The 23,405-nt window shown below is 33.9% G+C and overlaps 3 protein-coding genes across 3 annotated transcripts; 2 read left to right on the forward strand and 1 right to left on the reverse strand.

Annotated features, from left to right (window-relative positions):
• Positions 1-3,996: 3,996 nt before the first annotated feature.
• Positions 3,997-7,149, reverse strand: LOC107933635 (cysteine-rich receptor-like protein kinase 1). The gene is made up of 6 exons (XM_041076895.1): positions 5,934-7,149; positions 5,737-5,847; positions 5,297-5,647; positions 4,973-5,207; positions 4,697-4,841; positions 3,997-4,596 (listed from the first exon to the last, which is right to left on the reverse strand). The coding sequence occupies exons 1-6, from the start codon at positions 6,694-6,696 to the stop codon at positions 4,264-4,266; spliced, it is 1,938 nt and encodes a 645-aa protein (XP_040932829.1). The 5' UTR covers positions 6,697-7,149; the 3' UTR covers positions 3,997-4,263.
• A 5,990-nt stretch (positions 7,150-13,139) lies between these two features.
• LOC107933602 (diphthine methyltransferase homolog) lies at positions 13,140-15,911 on the forward strand. Its single transcript, XM_016865862.2, has 3 exons — positions 13,140-13,484; positions 13,707-14,041; positions 15,042-15,911. Exons 2-3 carry the CDS (start codon positions 13,714-13,716, stop codon positions 15,752-15,754), a joined length of 1,041 nt encoding a protein of 346 aa, XP_016721351.1. The 5' UTR covers positions 13,140-13,484; positions 13,707-13,713; the 3' UTR covers positions 15,755-15,911.
• Positions 15,912-16,710: 799 nt separating this feature from the next.
• Positions 16,711-19,143, forward strand: LOC107933610 (uncharacterized). The gene is made up of 5 exons (XM_016865873.2): positions 16,711-16,921; positions 17,333-17,437; positions 17,729-17,984; positions 18,178-18,255; positions 18,635-19,143. Exons 1-5 carry the CDS (start codon positions 16,883-16,885, stop codon positions 18,766-18,768), a joined length of 612 nt encoding a protein of 203 aa, XP_016721362.1. The 5' UTR covers positions 16,711-16,882; the 3' UTR covers positions 18,769-19,143.
• The last annotated feature ends 4,262 nt before the right edge of the window (positions 19,144-23,405 follow it).

Below are 23,405 nucleotides of genomic sequence, written 5' to 3' on the forward strand. Positions count from 1 at the left end.
ATCTGGTTAACTTGTTGCTGACCCATTCTTGGCATCAAGGTAGTCAACCTGTAGAATGTAGCAGAAAAGACAAATGAAATCGGAAGATGTCGTATTTTTAACAACACAGCGTTGACCCCATCCACTAAGTTTGTGGTCATTTGACCATAACAAAAGCCTTCCTCAAAACTTTGAACCCATTGCCAAGGCTCCATAGTCCTAACCACTGTTGGAAAGATGTATTCGTTTGACCCTCCATGTCACTCTCAAGTCGAGTCATTCTTTGGCGAAAAATATGTGGCTTTAGCTCGTGCGCTGTATATGTATTAAGGAAAGATAAGTTACAGTATTTCCCTAAAACATTAAAACATATTTTGAAAAGAGAAGGTAATCATTTACTCATTTTTACAACTTTTCTCTTCCAGCCTACATTCTTATAATCTCGATGGAAGTTAGCCGCGATGTGCCAGATACAGTAAACAGATCTCCATGGTACGCTGGAACGCCTAATAGCGGCAATTAATCCTTTCTCTGTATCGGAGATGATGCAAGTATTATCGTTGCTAATAACATACCTCCGCAAGTTGGTAAGGAAGAATTCATACAATTCCATGTTCTCCTTATCTATGATGGCAAATGCTATCAGGAGCACATTCCTGTTGTCGTCTTGAGCAACCGCAAAAAGTAAGATCTGTGTATATTTTCCATATAGCCAGGTCCCATCGACTTGTACAAACGGCTTGCAATGGGGAAATCCGTGCACACATAGATCAAACGTCCAGAACATCCGATGGAAAATTCTTTTTCCTGGCTGTAATTGGTCATCCGGGCCGTAATAAGGTCGTGTTTGTAACTCAATTACAATCCTCAGTACATACTCTCACATAGCGGCTATCCATCCTTGTAGCTCGTTATACGACACATCGAAATCCCAATACAATTGCTCTATTGCCATCTGTTTAGCTATCCACCCTTTTCGATATGATACTCGATACTGAAATCGTGCTTGCATTTCGGTAATCAATACCGAAACTTTAATGGTCGGCATATATTTCACCATTGGCATGATAAACGTACAAATAGTTTTGGAATCAAGTTTTTCATGGTCTTCTGTCATACGTGTTGATGTGCATGTGTGAAGCCTAACAAATTTGCGTATCTCTCATATCTGCGATTTTTGAATAAATGCAGCTCGTACCCGCCAATTGAAGCCTTCCGCCGACTTCTAACATTCTCTAATATATAATGTCAGTTTAGACACTGCAACTTTGTAATCCACTGATGTATTCATGGTATACGCTTAATAGCAAATACGCACTCTTCTTTGCTTTCGAATCTCTAGTCTACCAACAACTCCTCATGCTCAAAATTTACGGCCAGTCGGTGAGCAGAAAGTATTTCAGGGTACTTCGAAAACTCAACTACATGCGTCGCGTCGAGGTCTATGAGCGACATGTGTGGCCCAGGATTATTGTATCACAATACGTCGCATCTGGTTCCCCACTGAAGATGGGTTAATGTTTCCATCGTCATTCACATCTTCATCGTCAATATCATCGGGGACATACTCCACATCGGGATCACTATCACTATTGACCTCTTGATCACAAGGATCACTACTATCGTATCCATCATCACCAACCACATCAGTATCGGATATAACATTAAGATCGATATTGATCCCACGTATAGTTGATTCACTATCAACGTACGATATTGGAGCCACCACGCACGGTTTTTGAGCTCCATGTTCTTCACCATATGCAGTGAAATCTTCATTTTGCTCCATACTGGCTAACTCAGCAAATAAGTGAATCGGTGCATTTTTGTCACTCTTATTCCCACAGTAAAGAGCTATCATTGTCTCCATGTCTTCGTCGTCTACAAGTTCCATTTCGGTGAATTTGATGGGATCTGTCGAAACTGGAAACTTGTAGAAAAGTTTCGAAATCCTTCTCCTACAACGTCTAACAATTTTTGCATTAATCGTTCCCTTCATATCATCCAATGAGAAATATCTATTAAATCTCATTGCTATTTGTTGCCGACATTCAAATATGCATCCAACGGTTGTTGTCAAGATGATTCCATCAAAATAAAAGCATACGAAAAACTGATTATCCATCTTCAATACTCAATCTATTAAAAAATAAACAAAATTTCTCAAAACAATTTCGAACGACAAATAAATTACTTAAATACAAAATTAATTAATCAATATACAATTTTTTTCATTCATAAGCCCATACTTTTTTAATTCTCATTTTGTACATGAACAACATTTATCTTTACATTTAACCACTTAAATTCAGTTCTACATTTTCTTCCATCTCCGATCCCGTATCTTCATTTGGGAAATTCTCTACAATCCGATTTGGAAATTCTTGATTCTCTTCATATTCATCTTATACAATCCAATTTGGAAATTCCTCGGGATCTTTTGCCTCTTCAATTTTTATAACGAGTATTGAATATACAAGTTCTCTCGGTAATTTCCTAACAACTAATTTATCGATCCATAGTTTGTCAAACAAATTTTGCTTCCCAGTTAACTTTCGTGAACCTATACTTTGTCTCGCTATTTTCCTTGCTCCATAAGAGATTATAAACTTCGCGAAGTTTATAACTAGATTCCAATAGGTTCGTGGTACCGATGTCTTCCAAAGTTCGTCTAAAATGATTTGATGCTCCCGTTCTATTAATGTCCCTCTAAGAGTTAAGTATTGCACTTTATTGTTTCTAATCATTTCATGACCTTTCACAATACTTTCTGCATCTTTCGATTTACGGTAATAAGGTGTTGAACAATATCTTCTTCTGGTTTCATTCTGTAATCTTACACTTCTCTCATCATCTTATCAACTTTCTCCCTTTGTGCTAAAGTTATTATTTCATCAGGCAATACCAAATATGTTGTCATTTCTAACAATATGTATAACAAAAATATTTTCAGTTGCTATCACTAATTAACAATTACTTTATAATAGTTTTACTAACATAAAAACTTTCAAATATATTTAAAAAATTTAAAACATAACATTCATAATAAACACATAATTAATCTAAACACAAAACTTACTAATATATCACAATAAACAAAATAACTTTTAAAACAAAACATAAAAATAATACTAAACAAACTATATAATACTAACAAAATATTTTTTTCTTATCATAATCTATTCTATTTAAAAAATAACCATAAAAAAAATTACCTTTTCTTTTCTTTCCTCCTTTCTTTCTTTCTTCTCTTTTATTCTCCCTCTCTTCTTCTTTATTTTTTTTTCCAATTTGGTAAGAGCAGAATGGGGGGAGCAGGGTGGAGATATATTGGAGGGGTGATGCTTGTCAGAAAGGCACCACTGGTGCCACCTCTAACAGGCCCACCATGGGTGCCGCCTATGGCTATCCCACAACTGATGCCGCCTATAAGATGCTCTCGACCCATTATTTTATTTTATTTTTCACTTTTTTTGACCTATTATTTTATATTTTTTTCACTGTGTTTATCAGAAAATTCAAGGTGGTGCCGCCTATGCACCACCCTCCATCACTTGAAGTATACTATTTTGATAAATTATCTCGAAGGTAGCCTATTTTCCTTTTTTCTTTTAATATTATTATAGTAAAAAACCCTAAATTTCTACTAGTTAAAGTGATAAGGAAGCGAGGTATAAGAAATGTTAGTTAAACAAGCATTCTTTATTCAAACTTATATTGCTAATCTTATGTTATAAGACGGTGACAAAAAATTTTGTGTGTATATATAGTGAAGAGAGAAATGTAGAGAATGGTTATGGAGGATAGTAAGGTGCGACTAATAGGAGATTAATGAACAAGTGTTACAAAATTTAGTTCTTCTTAATGCTCGATAGTAATGGAAACTTAGTTGTTTACGGAATTGTGGTTGAATTATATGTTGTAGTAAGTTATATGAAGGATTATAGTTTTTTATATTTTTTAAATTCAAATTCAGATTATAATATTTAAATTTAATGTAAATAATAAAAGAATTTAAAAATTAAAGCAGAATTTGAATTCAAGTATGACAAAAAAAAAAAGGGACACATATCCGACCTACCGGGATCCCTAAAAAGAAGCCATGCAAATATTCTTGCTCCCCCGCCTGGCCTCCAAGTGGGAAAAACAAAGGTTTCATTGCAGTTGGGGGAGGAAAATTCTCAGATCTCTTGACCTGCATCTCTGAGATTTACAATTTTTTGGTTCCCCAAAGCCCAAGGAGAAAATGAGTGAAGGCTATGTTGACTCCATTGTAGCTTTAATTTAATGCCCAATGGCCTTCTGAGTGGATGACTCAGAACCTGTTTTAGGCTGATCTAAAGCTGAAGAATCCATTGCAAAAGAATCGTCGGGGGTGTGTGCCGGACTTAACACACTGGCAGTTAAGAACGGAGGTTGTTTTGGACAAGGAATTTCAGAATTTGCATTGGTTAGCATGTGAAGAACGTCATGCATGGATGGTCTTATTGCAACTGAAGGTTGAGTGCACAAAAGCCCAACTAGTAGCGCAGTAGATGCCTCCCTTTCCTCAAACTTGCCTTCTAACCCAGGGTCAATTGATTGTGTAATGTGGTCTGCCTTGTATTGCTTCCAAACCTGATTGAAAAGCACAGTATTAAGAGCCCCTCTATCCATGTTCTATAGTTTAAACATTAACATTAAAGATATCTGCTTGTAAGAATAATGGATATCTCACCGAGTACAAAATCGAACTTGAACCCTCCGAGAAAACACTGTTTTTCCGACCAGTTGCAATCTCAAGAACTAGCACCCCGAAACCATAAACGTCTGCTTTCTCTGTTAGTTGTCCCCGGACAAGGTATTCTGGAGCCATGTATCCTCTGCAACACAGATTAAAAGTTCATAGTTGTATCATATCATATCATATTGTTATATGTTTGTTTTGATTAGAAAGCAAGTCTCAGTGATTTTGCATTTATTTTTCTTTTTGCACCAAAACTAAATATCTTACAGTGTCCCTGCAATTGCAGTACTGACATGGGATTTATCCGAAGCAACGCAACGAGCAAGTCCGAAATCAGCAATCTTGGGAGAGAGATGCTCATCGAGGAGAATGTTGCTGCCTTTGATGTCTCTGTGAAGGATTTTCACGCCAGAACCTCCATGAAGATATGCCAGCCCTTCAGCTGTTCCACATATGATGTTGAACCTCTGGGACCAGCTTAGAATATATCTTTTGTCCTTAGCTGCATCAAATAATCATAATAAGAGTGGAAAATGGAGAAATGTATCAAATGATAATAAGGAAATTTAAGTTTAGAAAGCATGCACTTACAGAAAAGGATTTGATCGAGGCTCCTATTAGGCACATATTCATAAACAAGAAGACTCTCCGGACCTTCAATGCTGCATCCTAAAAGCCTTACAAGGTTCTTGTGTTGAATTCCACTGATTAAATTTACTTCATTAAAGAACTGGTCCACCCACTGCCGAGTATTGAAGAACAATCTCTTAACTGCAACAGCTTCTGCGTTAGGTAGGACTCCTTTGAACACCGAGCCTGCTCCTCCTTGGCCTAATTTCATTGATTCATTGAAATTATTGGTTGCCTTTTCAAGCATTTCATACTTGAAGTTTAAACTAGTCTTGAGTCCGGTGGCCGGAAGGGCATCTAGACCAGTCACCTCTACGAGAAATCAACAGAAAATAGTTAAACAGGTAAAAAAGGTTCAAATTTCAATCATTTTGCTTTATATGATATATGTATATATATACCTTCTTTTGTTCTGGATAATTTCTTGTAGCTTACAAAAGCACCAACGACAGCAAGCAAAAGGAATGTAGCTCCAGATAAAGCCACTCCTAGGGTGACCCAATCTGTAAACCCTACACATACAAATGACAAGAATCACTATCCAACATGACAGACAACATAGATAAAGAAGAAAATCAATGTGGGCAGCAAAATTTACCCTTTTTTTCCACCGTGCCCGAACCATGATCAAAGAATCTATTGGTTGAATACCTCATATAACACCCAGTAAACAAAGCCCGGCCTTCGGCTGCTGGGCCACACTCCCTCAGCCGCATCCCTGCATCAGTGAGGCACTTATCGCAAGCTTGTTTATCGATGGTTTTCCAACACTGAGCCAAGGCGTAAACGGTTACCACCCCACCTTTCACTTCGGTTGTCCCAAATCCATTTTTCCGCAACGCAGCCTCCTCGACGTTCAAAATCACATGATCCAACTTACTTTGAAAATCCTGAGACATGTAAGTGTCATTGGAATCACCTGTAGGGGAGCCACAGGTGACGTGATCATACTTTGGATCAACCCCTTCGTTGTAAAAGTCATAGTGATCGAAACGATGGAAGCATTGGTCGAGATAGACCCGGCCAGATCTGGCAGGAATGCATTGTTGGAGTTTTCCTTGGGATATTTTGAAACAGAGTTCGCAATCGTCAGCATTCACATCTTGGTAGCATTGGGCAAATCCAAAAATATTGTACTTTGGATCTTTCTTAAACACGGTTCCCCAACTTTTAGAAGACACAAGTTCCCACAATGATTCCATGGCTTCATTAACTTTGTGACCAAAGTTGTCCGACGTTTGGTTGTTAGTTCCACATATAAGGTGGCCTTCGAATGACAAAGAAGGGAAAAAACATGAACAAAATACCAAAAACATCCATATTGTTTTTATGTTCCAAGGATATGGGATTGATAATCGCATCGAATTCTATCTCGGTTGTTGGTGCAATTTTCATGAACACATCGAAGGTTACCAGTTGTATTGTCTTCTCTTGTCTTCTCTCCTATCCTACCCCTCTCTCCCTGTGTTGTTTGGGTAAAAAGGGGTGTGGGGATGGAGAGAGGATTTTGAAACCCAAGGCTAAGGAGGTATGGAGTCGTTGTTGTGGGTACCAGGTATGATGTCTGGTGCTTTTTGCATGCATAAGGGAAGATGGTTTGTTTTGTTTGTCTTTATTGTTTCGGGGAGACAGAAAGATAAAAATGCAAGAATCAAGAACTGAATTTCGTTTCTCTTTGTTATTTTAAGGCCATTTTTAGATAACTGATTCACGGCATTTGGCTGTAATGTAACCCTTGCGCCCACGTTCCATATCAGCATTCAGCCGGCAACGCGGGTCGACTTCCACAACTGCCCCGCCTTGCGGGACAGCCAGCTTTGTTTAAAATTGTAATTAAATAGCCAATTTAGGTAATTAAATTCAATATAATAATACCAAATTAGAACTTTTCTTTTTCTCTTTTTTTTTTTATTTATGAAAACAACAAAAGGAATTAAACTAAATTAATTTGGCCACAATTTCCTTCTAATCTATCGGAAACTAAGACTTTTAGTATCTTCTAAACTAACTCTCAAACACCTGCAAATCTTCCCTCCTATCAAAAGACATTTTTGCCATACAGAGTCCGCGATTTGATTCTTTTGTTTAGGAACATGCCTTAAGAGCCAATGACTTTAATGTTGCAGAACTTATTGAATCCGCCTTATCAAAGCTGAATTTGAGTCTACCAATGAATTTTCTTGGATAGTTTTGACCACTTACAAACTTTCATATTGAATAACTACCTTTTTATAGTCTTGTTTCGAAAGGAACACCAAACTATCCAAAATACCTCATAATTCTATATCAAACACTAAACATTGCCCCAAATGTTGATTATAAACATTGCCCCAAATGTTGATTATATCCGAAAATCCAATCATCATTCCCATCATGCACTACTCCCCCAGCAACTCCAATTCCTGAGTCCAATTTAATAGCACCATCAATATTTAAAAAAAACCCAATTACCTATCAATACCTGACTAGAGCTATCCTCATGTTGGCTAATCTAAGTGTTCTTATGAATTGAAATGTACTGCTTTGCTCAACTATAGGAGACTTTGACGATCTCAAAAGGGCTTCAAGATACACCTTGAAAGGTGAAAAGATTTTTGTTCTTCCAAATGCGCTAAGCAAGCAAGCCAAAAAGACAAGGTCAAAGAATCCCTCCTATAATTATCCTCGAGTTACTCTATAAATTAGAGACAAGCCACTCCTAGAAATTAATAGAGAAAAACTTGCTTTGATGATTAATCGAAATAATCTACGACCAAACTTCCTTGGCGACTGAACAATCCCTAAGCAAGTGTAACAAATCTTCCGATGCATGGTCACAGAACAAACAAGAACTATCATTTTTGATTTCCCATTTCACTCGTTCTAAATTGGTAAGTAATCGTTGTTTGAGTACTAACCAAATGAAAAACCTTACCCTTTGGGGACCCTGAAACTTCCACACCAATTTCCATGCTGCATCTCTAGGAGACCAAGTATGCTCTCGTAATAGTCAATATGCACTTTTAATGGAGAAGAATCCTGTTGAAGTACCCATCAACATAATTCTATCCAGTCCCACTGTAGGATGAGAAGGGGGAATACTCACAATACGTCTTATGACATCTTTTTCAATACCCAAACTCGAAAAAGATCTAGATTTTACATGCCTTCGTTCATTACCATTTCACTAAGCAAACAATCCGGAAGAAGGTTGGCTTGAGAAGGAAATCGTAAAACCAAAGGACCTGCTTCAAGGACCTAGGATCTATCCAACGCCGAATGTTGTTACCATTTCCTACTGAACAAGCTAGATTACCACGAAGCAAAGGCTAGATCTTAGAGAAAGTCTTCCAAAGGAAAGAACATCTACCTCAAGAAATATTTTCCGGTAATCTCTCATTCAGGTTATACTTAGATCGAAAAACACAGACCCATAAAGCATTATCCTTTGAAACTTTATTAAACCCAAGTTTCAGGAAAAAAGATGTATTATGGTCCCGCAATTGCCTAAACCCAAGACCACCATAGCAACGAGGTTGACAAATAGAATCCAATCCAACAAGAGCCAAATTTTCCTACCATTTGAGGCACCCCAAATGAACTGCCTAGCCATACGTTTGATCTCCTCACAGATACCTTTGGGAATAATCATGGATTGCATAAAATAGGTAGGATTCGATAACAAGACTACTTGTGCCAAAATAGTTGTACCGACAATATAGTTGTCTGGCATCCAAACTTTGTAACTTACTACGAACTTTTTCCACCACAAATCTCAAGTAACTATTAGTAACTCTCTCATGGAATAAAGGTACACACCTAAGTAGTGTCCAAGATTATCCACTTATTGAAAACCAGTCAAATCACTAATCAGCATCCCTAGATCATCATCAATTGCACTGGAAAAGAAGATATTTTGTTTTTCGAGCGTTAACCTTACACCTAGAGAAAGTACAGAAACACTCTAAAATATCCTTAAGGCGTCGAGCTTGTTGCATATCCACTTTGCTAAAAATAAATAAATCATCGGCAAAGAAAAGATAAGATACAATTGAACCAGTCTGGGATAACCAAATAGGACATCTCTTACCTATAAATATAGCAGAGTAGAGATTATGTCCAAACCATTCCATACACAATACAAAGAGATAAGGAGACAAAGGGCATCCTTGTCGAATCCCTCTGGCAGGCCTGAATTTCTAAGTCGGCACACCATTCCACAATACTTGCATGATAGAATTAGAAATAGTAGACATAATTACAATTCTGAGTAAATCCGAAATACCAGTAGCTTAAAGAGAGATGTCAATAAATTCTCATCGCACCCTGTAGTAAGCTTTCTCCATATCGATTTTAACTGTCATCCATTTTTCCTGTTTTGCTTACCTTTCATAGAATGAATTACTTCCTGCACAATAATTACATTATTTGTGATGCTCCTCCCACAATAAATCCTACTTGCTCTTCAGCAATGATCTTGGGAAAATAAGTTTGCAATGGTTGGCAATTAACTTTATAATTTATTTGTATAAAACAGAACACGATGCTTCCTCCCACTGATTCTGAATGACCCATGGCCCTTAAGAGATCATTTTTTCGAAGTCGCTTTTGTCCTAAAACTTTGCCAAAAAATACCCATTCTCGATATCCCTGATGAGAAGTTGATGAACCCTTTCTGAAAATTCAATCAAATGGATGTCATTAACCATAGACTTCTTGATATCCCCATCAAAAAATTCAAAATCATTATCCCCTTCGAATCCAGTAGATTCAGTCACCTTCTTCAGATCTGAATAACATTTTCCTAAAAGCCTATCTTTCCACGATAGAGTCGAATCAGATGACAAGTCCATAGCCTAAACTACATCGAATCACACCTGTTGTTCCTTAAATCTCACATACTTGGTGTGTCGATCTTCTGTAGCACGTTCATCTATCCTATGCCCTTCGTAGAGAGAGCTCGACAGCAGAAAGAGACAGTTTTAAGCATATACATAAGATGTAAAGAGAAAGAAGGGATTAAAGAACGAGATGACTAGATTGACTGGGATTGGAATCGCACTGCACAAGCTTTGCAACTTTGTTGTTTTTTGTTGGAACAATGGCAGCAGCAAACATCAAACAAAGTTACAAAACTGTATTTGTAAGACTGAAGCAAGAAGAATCGAAGCAAAGAAAAAGCAAAGCAATGAACAAAAATGAATACTCAGCAAAGTTGTAACTGAACATTACCTCTTTTTCATTCAAAATTTGAATATATAAAAGAGTTACAAATTTTGGTTCATTTGACAGTTACCTAATGACATAACTACTCCCACTTAAACTAAACTAATACAAGCTTAAGTCAAATACAAAATAAGCTGACATATCAGCTTTTACATCATCAATTCAATCACAAACTTAATCCAACTAACTATTAAAGCTAGTTACAATCAAACTGAACTAAGTTACATCAAAACAAAACAGCAATATCAGTTGCTTCATTTGGTCCAAAAACCATTCGTGCGCACCAAGCAAAATGAGCTGAGCTCGATAGCTGCTGGTCTCGACAGTAGCATGCTTCCGGCTCCATGTTGCATTGCAGTCCAGCTTTCAACATTTTTTCCTTAATTTTCCCCTCTCCGATCCGATCTTAGTTTGCCCACCAAAAAACCTAATAAAAACCTACTGCTCTCCCAAGGTATTTCATAATCATTACTGTACGAAAAAAAAAGTTAGTAAAATCAAAAGCAAAATTCAATGATTTGATTATGTCTTCTTTTTAAATATTTAAATAGTAATAATGTTCATACTCAATTCTGCCTAAGTTATTATCGTTCACTAACTTAACAATCAAGAAAAAGGCAGGGTTAATCATATATCTCAGCAAGCTCTTAAGAGAAGCTTTCCCACACATGGCACGGCATGAATAATAAGAATCCTTTACTGGAACTTCATCAACACCCCAATCATATTCATTGCACCATTTAAACCTTGACATTCATAAAAACTGCTGCAATTATTAGTTAGAAGATTCAATTTTTCCACATCAATATTTTTGTCAATCCAAATAGCTCATGTTGACATTCCTATCCCACAGGCCTTCCATGTGAACCTTAAACTGCTCCACACCAATCTCCTCTGGCACAACAACCCAACATGACCTCCACATCATGATAAAAATATATTGATGATGGAAAGAAAATTCCATAAATACATCATATTAAGGATACTAAATGTAATATAATTGTTTATCTTAGTGTTGTCATCAATTTTTAGTTGGTGTATGTGGAAACCACATATCTAAAGTACATGTAAATAGTTTACCTTGTGAGTAAAAGAAAATTGAAATAGGTAAATACATCATATTAAGAATATTAAATGCACTTCAATTGTTTATCGTAATATTATCATCTTTCTATATCACTTCAAAAAGTTATCAAGTTAGTGAAAAAAATTCAGAATTAAAAATCAAGTTTTTAAAAATTAAATATCGAGTTGACGCAATTAGTGATACAAAAATTTGGTGAGAAAAAAAATTTTATATTAAATTTTTTTTTTTTGAGTTTACTCAAGAATTATTAAGTGTAAACAGATTTTTTTTGATAGAAAAGGACAGCATTAAACGATTACATTAAATAAAACCATAATCAATAGTAAATAAATATGTTGCGATATTTTCCTAACAAGTTCATGACCGAAGCCAGTGGGGATCTAAATAAACATATCAAAGAGCTACTTGTATCAATACATTTAGTCATGTGATCAGCAACACCATTTAATCATGTGTAAACAAATTCTTTTAAACATAGGTTCAATTCCTAAACATATTAATTTTAGTTGTTTTATTTTAAAACTATAAGAAAGTCTGAAAAGAAAAGAAAAGTCATCAAAAATAATAATAATCATTTAATAAAAATATTTTCTTTTACAATTTATGTAATTATAAATATAGGTGGAATGATAATATTTTATAATTTAATACTATTGAACGCGTGTTCGATTCTTGGATTCATAATTTTTAATTATTTTATTTAAAGATTATGATATAAAAGTACAAGAAGACAAAAGTTTATCATAATAATATTAATTATAATTTTAAAAAATAAATATTTTTATAATTTTATATCTGAGTTGATAACCGATTAAGGGTGAAATCAATTCAATAAATTGCTTACATAATAGTAAGTATAAATGAGTACTTTCTAAAAAGATCGATTATCTGTCTAATTTTTTGTTTGCTTCAAATAGCTTTTTAAGGTTTGAATGGATTAATTTTAATTTAAAGAACTTTCCTAATGTCAAAAAATTGTTTATCTTAGAACCCACCGGGTTCGAATCTCCGGAGAGCAATTGTAACCCTTTATTTAGGCAGTTCTATTCGCACGTAGTGCATGCATGTGTGATATGAGTATATCCTTATCGTAGATGTGTGAGTACTACCCTTTTAATTGTACATTGCAAAAATATTATTTAAAAATATATTTTTTAATTATAAAAAAAATTTAAGAAAACAACGTATTAAAAGTTTTCATATTAATAATTAGCATAGATTTGAGAGGCTAGGGTAGGGAAATTGTTTTTGTTATACAAATTTAAAATGGTGCAATCTTATACAAATTAAAAATAATATATAGAAAATTATAATGAGATACTGTTTTTCAATTTTCAAAATGTTGGTTGTCTGTATATTTAAAAAATTACATATAATTATTAATCTAATTAAAATTTATATAAAATTATTTAATATTACAAAATAAAAAAATAAAATAAGTAATGTCCAATGTGTTTCAAATATTGCAATAGCTCTTTTTATTATTAGCATGAAAAGGTTGACAAAATAATTAAACATTATGTATAATTAAAGTGTTACTGCATTATCATATCAAACTACATGAATGGTTAAGAAAACTGCAAATCTATAAGGATTAGATTGAAATTTTAAGGAGGTTGAAGGGGGCATATATAAATTTTTATTACTTTCAAATTAAAATATAGGGTTAATTCGAAACTTTTAAAACTTTTTCGGTGGCAAATGCATTTTTTATCTCTTTTTTTTTTTCCAAAAACTTGTGAAAGATTGGGAGAGTTGCAACATAGAAGATCGAGCACCCAAGACAAGATTTACAGGATCTGCTAGACACTGGTTCTAAGTGTTTGTTGATAAAAACTCCAATTCAGAAAGAGTTAGGTAATGCTGGAAAATGTTATGAAGACTACGAAAGTAACAACATAATGTAGTTCCTTATTCTTTAAATTTTCCGATTTTCCTCAAAGAATGTGCCAACATTTTCCATCACTCTAGTGTCTTAAATCAATTGATCCAACAAAGAGTTTTCCTTATTTATTTTTATTCTGGAGGGTATATTAAGTTTCATTTATGTGCCTACAACCTGTTTGATGAAATGCGCAGCTGAGGAATGGACGTGGCTCATTGCTATTTAGAAGGCAATGCTGATGCCGTAGAGTTTTGCCCCCACGATGGGTACCAACATGTATTGGCGGCTTCAACGTACACCCTGAAAGAAGGTGAGCAACCAATCCGAGCTGGTAGCATTTCATTATTCGATGTTAATGCCGAAAAGGGTAATCTCGAGTTGTTTCATCGCGAGCACACTGCTGGGATTTTTGATATTAAGTGGAGCACAGTTGGAAGCAATGTGGGTCCTCTCCTTGCTCAAGCTGATGCTGATGGGTACTTGAGAATCTATAGTTTAGAGGGTTGCTGTAATGAAGAGAAACCTAGAGGTATGTTTCAAGTTTACGTAACATTTTATGTATTTTTCTTAGTCTTGTTTTCATCACTGTAGGTAATTCAGAATTTTGAAACTCACTTTGCTATGCTTGGAAGTCCGTGTTGTCATATTGAAGATTCTAGTGATTCGATTGCAGATTATCTAAATAGTTGGGAGAACAAAAATCATTCCTTGCATTCTTTAACATTCATGTCTTTATGTTGTTTAATCCATGGTAATCAACTTCAAGGAAGTAATTATGGGGTAGGTAATGATCAATTATCCCACTAACGAGAAAAAAATATATAAGGTACCTGAATTGATGAACTAAAATTACTCAACCTCAGGTGTGAATGTCAAATGCGAGTTTATGCCCAACATGGTATATTCACCCTTTTTTTTAGGTTTTTCCATGTATTTGAAAGATCTTTGGAAGGTCATATCATTCTGTTGTCTAATTCATCTAAGTATCTAACAGAAGCATTAAAAACGAATATTTCTAGAAAATTCAAGAGTCGAAATAACTTAGATCATACAAACTTCTATTTTAGTTTCATTTTAATTTAAATTAGTGTTAGAACATATGCTAATATCTTTCACTAATTTAGATTAGAGCAAGAGCATACTAATACTGGTGTTCAGTTCAATTTTTCATCTATTTTCTGCGACTCCTTAAAATATTGTTAGGATAGGGTTTCTTTTTAAACCCATAGTATCCCATGTCACATTGGACTTGGTACTAATCCCTATCAACCCGAGAGCGATTAAAGTAAAACCCTCACAACAAGCCAAGTGTGCTTTGCTTAAGTGAACTTTACCCCTATCAATGATGCTTTAGGTAACTGACTTTCACCCCTTTTGAGATGGCCATGAATTTACCCCTTTGATCAAATATAATCTTATGTTGCCATTGTTAGAGAAAATTTGTTGCTTATGGAGCTGATGTTTAGCCTTTTTCTTTTTCTTTTTAGTCTTTTTTAAATATTCCCTGGATTTATTTTTCTTCAATGCAGGAGGCTTTCTTAATGAAGTGTGTGGTGAAAAAATCAGCTCCTCCATGTGTCTTTTCCTGGATTGGAACCCAACAGCCACATCTATCTCAGTCGGACTTTCTGATGGTTCTGTTTCAATAACTACACTTGCAGAGTCCAAAATAGAAAAATTACAAGAGTGGAAGGCACATGATTTTGAGCTTTGGACAAGTTGCTTTGACATTCACCAACCACAATTAGTATATACAGGATCGGATGACTGCAAATTCAAGTGTTGGGATATGCGGGATAATCCATCCAGGATGGTTTTCCAGAATTCCAAGGTGCATAAGATGGGAGTTTGTTGCATTGCCAAGAGCCCCACCGACCCAAATACCATACTTACAGGTAGCTATGATGAATACTTGAGGGTATGGGATCTAAGGTGCATCTCAAGACCAGTGAATGAAACTTCAGTTTGTCTTGGAGGAGGAGTTTGGAGAATCAAGCACCATCCTTTTGTGTCAGGTTTGGTCTTAGCAGCGTGTATGCATAACGGATTTGCAATCGTCAAGATTGGAGATGAGAAACCGGAAGTTTTTGAAGCTTACGGTCAGCATGGCTCACTTGCATACGGGGCAGATTGGCAGCGAGCAAAGTTATTACCAGGAGGCAGTACTATTGTGGCTACTTGCTCATTTTACGACCGGCTTCTTCGCGTATGGAGGCCAAAAAGTGATTTTTGCTGCATTTAACCACGTCTCGTTATCTGAGTTCACACACTAGGAACCAATTATGTTGGTTTAGGAAATATTATTTTTCAAACTAAGATATGTATTGCCTACATACGATCATATCTTTCTTCCTTCCAACCAAGTATGACAAGTCGTTTTGCCCATATATATGCTATTATTCATGGGACTTATGAGTTATGTGGCTTCAAACTTCAAACATCTGCAGTTAAAAACAAGAATTTCTGAATGTTATCGGAACTTGACTTACTTGCTAGTTTGAATTTAACGAGCAATAATTGAACAAAGTTTATTTTTCGAGTTAAATTCAAATACCTTACAAATATATGAACGAATGTATGAACAAACTTACAAGTTTGTTATTAGCTTTTAAGTTATATGTAAATTTAACCAAAAAAAAAAGAAAACACTGAATTAACATTTTGACTTTGAACAAAACTTCTTTAGTTTTTTTTTTTTTTGTTAAAATATGCTTCAAGTCCTTGTAGTTTTTAAAATTTTGGAATTTAGTTCCTCCATTTATATTTTCAGGAATTTAAAGTTTTGATATTTGAGAAATTGTATCTATTATTATTTACCTATTCTTTAGAAAGGGTATTTTAGATTTTCTCAATTGATTGTATTGGCTAGTTGTTAAACTAGCTTCCTTATCTATCCCCACCCCCCCAACCCAAAAAAAAAAAAAAATTTGCTTACACACTTTCTAATTATTTAAATTTAGGTAATTTGAGCTAGATTTAATTCTTGTACTTTTTAGACTTTTGAAAGTTTAATTTATATTGTTAATAAACCTCTTATATTTTAATATTCAAAATATTAATTTAAAAATTAAGATTCAATTGATGATACATATTTACGTTTAAAAAATTAATGATACATATTTAAATTTAACTGAAATCAATTAAAATATTATTAATTAAATTTTCAAGTAAAATAGTATGGAATTAGAGAGACGCTATATATCGAAAGGCCAAAGAGAACAGGGACTGAGAGTAGAATTATACACTTGAGCTAACACCTTGTCATCTACCGAGTGGCACCGCCGCTTTAAACTTAAAAGAAACCAAATTGTTACAAAATCGTTTCTAGCATCAGCGGTATCTTCTGTTTCGCGACACTGAAATTTGATTAATGGAAGTCTCTGAAAAACATGAAGAAACCCACTCAAATGTAAGGGTTTTTTTTTTCTTTCAATTCAATCCAATTCAATTTTTCTTAATTGATTTTCTTTTTTCATAATATGAACATAATATAATCTTGATTCTATTCAAATATACCATAGCTGTCAGTAAAAAAAAATGAAAGCCCTTTATCATTTCTACGATGTGCTTATAATTTCTCTTGATTTTGCAATTTTATGTTCTCTTGATTTCTCCAAGTTTCTGAAATTTTCTTGGAGCTTTTGTTATGAATTTGAGTCATGGTTTAAGTTGATTTGGTAATGCTTATATGTGGATATCTTAGTTACCCTAACTTATTAGCATAGACTTTTTTTTTATATTTAATCGATCCTTATATCGAAATAATTAGCCAATTTTATGGCTAAAGTGTTATATGCTAACTTCAGTGTTTCTAAATCAGAGAACCGAAAGATTAGCTGGAACTGTAAACTGGGGCACAGCCACTGTCATTGGAGTGTTTGCAGGCATGTTATATGGAGGTAGTAAGGAAGCTGCTGCTTCAGTTGTAAGTTATTGTTTTTTTTTTTTGGTATAAAAGACCTTCAATTTGGTTCATAGGGAGTTGCAAGAATGTTTGAATGTGATATAATTTGTATATAATAGAGGTCTTTACAGTCCTGGCAATTGTTTTCTTTTGGTTGCAATCATGTGATTGCCGTTTCTTCCTTCAAAGCTGCCTTTGTTTATGTTTATTGGGTTTCTTTTGAGATCAATTATGTCCATATTAATGGTTAATTCATGTGCTTATTCTTATTCTGCTGTGTTTTTTTATTGAAACGTTGGAATTCTTTGGTAGAGCAAAGATGCAGAAGTAATGTTGAAGCTTGGCAGCACTCCAGATAAACGAGAGCAGTATCGGTTGATGCGCGATGCAATGGAAAAAAGGTTTATCCGAGTCACTCGTGGCTCAATTGTAGGTGGAATTCGACTTGGAATGTTCACTGCTGGGTTTTATGGTTTACAGAATTTGTTGGCTGAGAAACGAGGTGTCCATGATGTATTCAATGTTGTTGGCGCTGGTTCAGCAACTGCTTCAGCCTTTGGTCTAATTAGTAATAATTCATACCTAATTAAACTATCTTTAGAATTTGCAAGAATTTTCCTATGAGTTCTAGCATAGTTAATCTCTATCACCAACTTCTTTCACAATTGAAATTGGAACCTTGGTAACAGAACAAATGGATAATATATCATCCTCATCTGTATTTAACTTCTTCCTTTCCTTTATTGGTTGATGTCCTGCAGTGCCTGGGTCTCTTCAATGGCGTGCAAGGAATGTGGTGCTAGGTTCGGTTCTTGGAGCAGCTATATGTTTTCCTCTTGGTAACTAATTTGCACTTTATAATGTTATATGGCTATTTTCTTGAATTAGCAATGAAGTGATTGTCTCCAATGGCTCTTTATGTAACTGCTGTGTAACCAATTGCTAATTTTCAAGATTAGCATGTCACTATAAGGAGTATGTGAGTTTGATAAGGAGAGGTGGAGAAGTGAGTTCATGAAAAATAGTATTTGCAAATTTTCTGCCAACTGATTCAATCACGAGCCAATATTACCATAAATACTGTCAAAGGTGACAGTAAAAGGAATCTAGTTGCATTTTGTGATTTTAGATTGTTAGTGTTAGAATTTTAAAAGACTGGACAGCTGATTTATAGGGCTGGGGCTGGGCATATAATATAGAGGTTGCATTTTGTGACAGGATGGATCCACTTGAAGCTTGTAGAGAAAGCAAATGAAGGGAATATGGCTGCTAAAAGTTCAGGTGAAATTGGAGAAGCAAAGAGTGGTCTTGGGGCTGCCATTGATCGGCTTGAAGAAAACTTGAATAAGTAGACCCACCAATTTTTGCATAGATAGAGAACACTACTGACAGCATTGGCATGGAACTAAATTTACTGCTTTTGGCAATGTATTCATTGTTTTTAAGGGCTAAAGTTTTGCATGGGATAAAGGGCTGAGGAGATTGGAAGTATGGAACTGTTATTTGTGTAATCTTATTCTCTTGCTATTGCTAATGTAGGTCCTTGTCCAGCATTGAATAATATAAATGTTGTTGGTGATGCTCTATTGTTAATCATCTTATTGTCTGAAATCTTTAGAGTAGAAGGAAAACTATTGTCTGATCTAGCGTTTGCCTTCTCTGAAGATTCATCGATGATAAGATTTATTGAGACGGTTTTATCATGAAATTCAAATGTGTGTTTATTATATTCTGTGCCTAAACTGATTGACCACTTGGATTTCTTCTTTTGCTTGTTTGTTTTGTTTTGTTCTGGGCACATCTAAGGCTGGAGATACTTTTAAACAAAGATCGTTCTGCATATTGCTAAGTCTTTTGTCTAATGGTGAAACCCATAAACCATCATTCAGCAGAGTTTAGTTCAGACCCTCGAACTTTGGTTCTCTTGTTCGTGATCTTCTTAACCACAATTCCAGTTATTGGGATTATAGTAGAACCCTTAGTCTTCTTGATCCTAACCGCGCTAAATACCTTTTTAGCAGAACTTTCTCTCCAAAGCTCTTTTCCTAGGGAAATCGACCAAAAAGCATGGTTGAATTTATGGCGTGTCAAGCTCCCTGTAAAGATTTTCTTTTAGAAATTGTGCAATAATGACATTCAAACTAAAGCAACTTATCAAATGAAATTGTCATAGATGTGTTATCTTCATAGGAGATGAAAATTTCTTTGAGTTAAATTTGTTTATCTAATATGATTATATTTTATCTCATAATAATTATTACATCTTTTATCATAAAAAAATCAATTATTAGTAAATAATAATTAAATAAATTTGTCCTAAATCAATGACTCATGATCATGTTACTTTTTCATCTATTATGTAATGTTAATGAGAGAATATCATTTACCATTATCTCATGCAAAAGTCGTATATATTGTATAGCCAATGTATCAACTCTCAGCTCTTTAGTTATTTAAACTCATACTTTTAATATATTAAATTATACAAATCACGTATACATGGTTAGTTACTTACTCAAGATTGAGATAGGTCACACTATAAACGTCATAAGTGAATTAATCCATAAACGAATCTAGGATTAATTCTACTTAGGTCTTGTCCGACGTATTACTAATACAGACAATCATATAATGTCATTATTTTTTAGGAATAAATCACTCTAATACATGTTTAGACTTTGATAGATGGCATAATAATTATTTAACCGATTTTCTTAATTTCAATTCATCATATTATGAACCTTTTAAATTATCTACTAATAAAAGTTGTCTTCGTGCATTACATTCTGATCATGTAATACAACTTAATATTGGTTAAACATTAGGTAATCGATAAGTTAATATTTATTTACATTTTGTTTGCGTGCAAAACTGTTCAAAATAAATACAAATAATATCAATGTGAATAATTGAATTTTATTTAATGAAATATGTTCGAAAAATTACGAATAAACTATAGATTCTAACACCATCATAGGTCTCTTAGTATTTGTTTTTCTTGTTTTTTTGACCATTCTTATTCACACCATATTCACCCGGGATAGACATGGTAACTGCAAAATATTATCCATAGCTTTTCACCGCAAGATAAACTTATTGTTTCTATAATGAAACATGATTCTCATCTAACCAAATATTACTTCATTTGTTGGTGAAGTTTTTGTGCCCGAAAGTAGATCATGGCAATAGATCATGAGTTCCATTTTTTTGATCCTCCGATGTTGTTGCCACGGCAGCTTTTTAGATCCGAAACTTGACAATCTTACGTACGCAACTAATCAGCACAATTTTAGAGGAAAAAGAAAGGGCTTGTACTATGTTAGATACTTAACAATCGTATCTAAAATTATATTTGGAAAGAAGAAAAGTAAAAGGAAATGAGAGAAAAATAGAATCTTGAAAATCAATCATTTTAATTATCTGCTCGCAACATAACAAGGAAATATAAAATTATACAGTGGGTATCCTTTGGATCCCATTTTAGTCATGGTGAGATGAAATCTTGAATGATATGTTGTCCTCACCACACTGGTTTGCTATTTGGGAAGCACCCACTGAGAAAATCTGAACGTATAGGTGGCTGACAATTTAGCTACTTTTTTTGTCCATTGAAAATTTTGCTTCTTATAATTACCGTCGAAACCATTTTTTTGAAAAAACGGGGTCGACTTAGTTTGAAAGCTAAAATTAAAACGGGAGTCGCCACCGATCTTTATTAGGAGTGATCAGATCACCTTTATTTTAATAAATCAAATTTGGTTTACTAAAACAGTGCCTTTGGTCTACGAAACTTGAGAGAATGAGTTCGGGAGTCAGTTACGTGCGAGGAAGGATTAGCACCCTCGACACGCCCAAAAATTGGTACCGAATTGATTAGTTAGTGTCCTAATGTCGAAAATTTGAAAATCGGGAAGGGATTTGAAATACGATCTTTTCTATTAATATTGACTTTAAAATTCTTGAATTAGCTTGAATCGATTGTTTAAAGATTTCCTTATCTCTAGATATCAGAGTATCACATCCCGTAAGTTAGGACACAATACTATGAATTCCCGAACATAAGGTCGTCTCTTAATTTAAATGAGAATTTCATTTGTTTTAAAACTCGAAAATGATATTTAGCTATTTAGAAACAATAAGGAAATCGAAACCCCATAAGTTAGGGCACGATTCCTTGATGTTCCAAAATGCAAAACATTGCCTTATTTGGAAAATTTCGTTTTTGAATAGTAGCGAATTTGATACTTAAAAAACGTGTTATTCGTTTGGATTCACATAAAACAATTTATTGGATGAATGTAATGAGGTTTGATTTATTGGGGTGACGATATGAAATAAAGGTGTAGTGCGACATAGAACAATGATAAAAATATTACACAAGTGAATGACAATAATATGACAATACAAATAAGCGAATCATGCAATGGCAATAATCATACAACATGCATCGTTTAAATACTAACATTAACAATCAAAGATAAATGAATTAAATAATCAAATAAAAAATGAATAGTGTCGAAACCATTTTTTGAAAACGGGATCGACTTGATTTTTAAGACGAAATTTAAAACGGGAGTCGCCACCGATCTTGGTTTGGTGTGATCGGGTCACCTTTGTTTTAATAAAACAATTTTAGTTTACTAAAACGACATTTTGGTCTACGAAATCCAAGAGAATAGGTTCGGGAATCGGTTACGTGCGAAGAAGGATTAGCACCCTCGACACGCCCAAAAATAGGTACCGAATTGATTAGTTAATGTCTTAATGTCGAAAGCTGAAAATCGGGAATGGATTTTAAATACGATTTTTTATTAATATCGATTTTAAAATTCTTGAATTAGCTCAAAATGATTGTTAAAGATTTCCTTATCTCGAGATCTCGGGGTATCACATCCCGTAAGTTAGGACACAATACCATGAATTCTCGAGCGCAAGGTCATCTTTTATTTTAATTAGAAATCCATGTGTTTTAACTCGAAAAGGATATTTGTTATTTAGAAACAATGAGAAAATTGAAACCCCGTAAGTTAGGGCACAATTCCCAGATGTTCCAAAATGCGAAACATTGCCTTACTTTGAAATTCTAGTTTTTGAATACTAGCAAAGGTAGTATTTAAACGATGTACGTTATTTGTTTAGGTTAAAACGAAACGACTTATTGGATAAATGTAGTGAAATTTAATTCATAAGGCGATAATAAAAAATAAAAATATGATGCGACATAGAGTGATGATACATGAATAAAGTATTAAGCGAGCAAATGACAATAGTGGAAATACGAATAAACGAATTATAACACACACAATGGCAATAACATAACATATGTCAATTAAATAACAAGCTTAATAAACACAGAAATGAGGTGATAATATAAAATGATTTGAATCAAACAAATAGATAATCTTAAATATAAAATATATACATAAAGGATTTTAAAATAAATACTATAAAGGTAGCTTAAAGTAAATAATAATAAAAAATCTAAAATCATTAATAAAAAGTTTAAAATCATAATATGTAAAAAGAAGTTCAAAATAAATAATATACATAGTATAAAAACTTATCATAAATATATGCATAAAAAAATAGACAATGTGCAAAGGGTTTAAGATTAAAACATATGAAAATTTGAAAATAAATGCCCTATACAAAAAGGCAGTTTAAGGATAAACGTTATATAAATTTAAAATAATAAGTAATTCAAAAATAATATATAAAAAGGTTTAAAATAAGTAAACGAAAAGCAATGTAAAATAATTAACATGTATATAATAATTCAAAATGATATGTAAAACCAAAACAGTATAAAATAGATAATATATAAGATACAAAACATTTAAAAAAGGGTATATATGAAAATGGATAACACATATAGAAATTTGGAAGTAATAATATCCAAAAAAAAGAATATTTTAGAATACATAATAAAACAGTTTAGGATGAATAATGCATTTAACGAATTTAAAATAAACAATGGATAAAGCAATTT

The sequence above is a fragment of the Gossypium hirsutum genome, chromosome A09 (assembly GCF_007990345.1).
Source record: "Gossypium hirsutum isolate 1008001.06 chromosome A09, Gossypium_hirsutum_v2.1, whole genome shotgun sequence".
Lineage (NCBI taxonomy): Eukaryota > Viridiplantae > Streptophyta > Magnoliopsida > Malvales > Malvaceae > Gossypium > Gossypium hirsutum.

Excerpts from the sequence above, each read along its gene's own strand:
- LOC107933635 (XM_041076895.1), bottom strand. The coding sequence starts at position 6,696 with ATGCGATTATCAATCCCATATCCTTGGAACATAAAAACAATATGGATG. Across the intron at positions 5,848-5,933 it reads GGGCACGGTGGAAAAAAAGG|GGTTTACAGATTGGGTCACC; the intron begins GTAAATTTTGCT and ends TTGTATGTGTAG. Across the intron at positions 4,842-4,972 it reads ACTGCAATTGCAGGGACACT|AGGATACATGGCTCCAGAAT; the intron begins GTAAGATATTTA and ends TCTGTGTTGCAG.
- LOC107933602 (XM_016865862.2), top strand. The coding sequence starts at position 13,714 with ATGGACGTGGCTCATTGCTATTTAGAAGGCAATGCTGATGCCGTAGAG. Across the intron at positions 14,042-15,041 it reads TAATGAAGAGAAACCTAGAG|GAGGCTTTCTTAATGAAGTG; the intron begins GTATGTTTCAAG and ends TCTTCAATGCAG.
- LOC107933610 (XM_016865873.2), top strand. The coding sequence starts at position 16,883 with ATGGAAGTCTCTGAAAAACATGAAGAAACCCACTCAAAT. Across the intron at positions 16,922-17,332 it reads ATGAAGAAACCCACTCAAAT|AGAACCGAAAGATTAGCTGG; the intron begins GTAAGGGTTTTT and ends TTTCTAAATCAG. Across the intron at positions 18,256-18,634 it reads AGCTATATGTTTTCCTCTTG|GATGGATCCACTTGAAGCTT; the intron begins GTAACTAATTTG and ends ATTTTGTGACAG.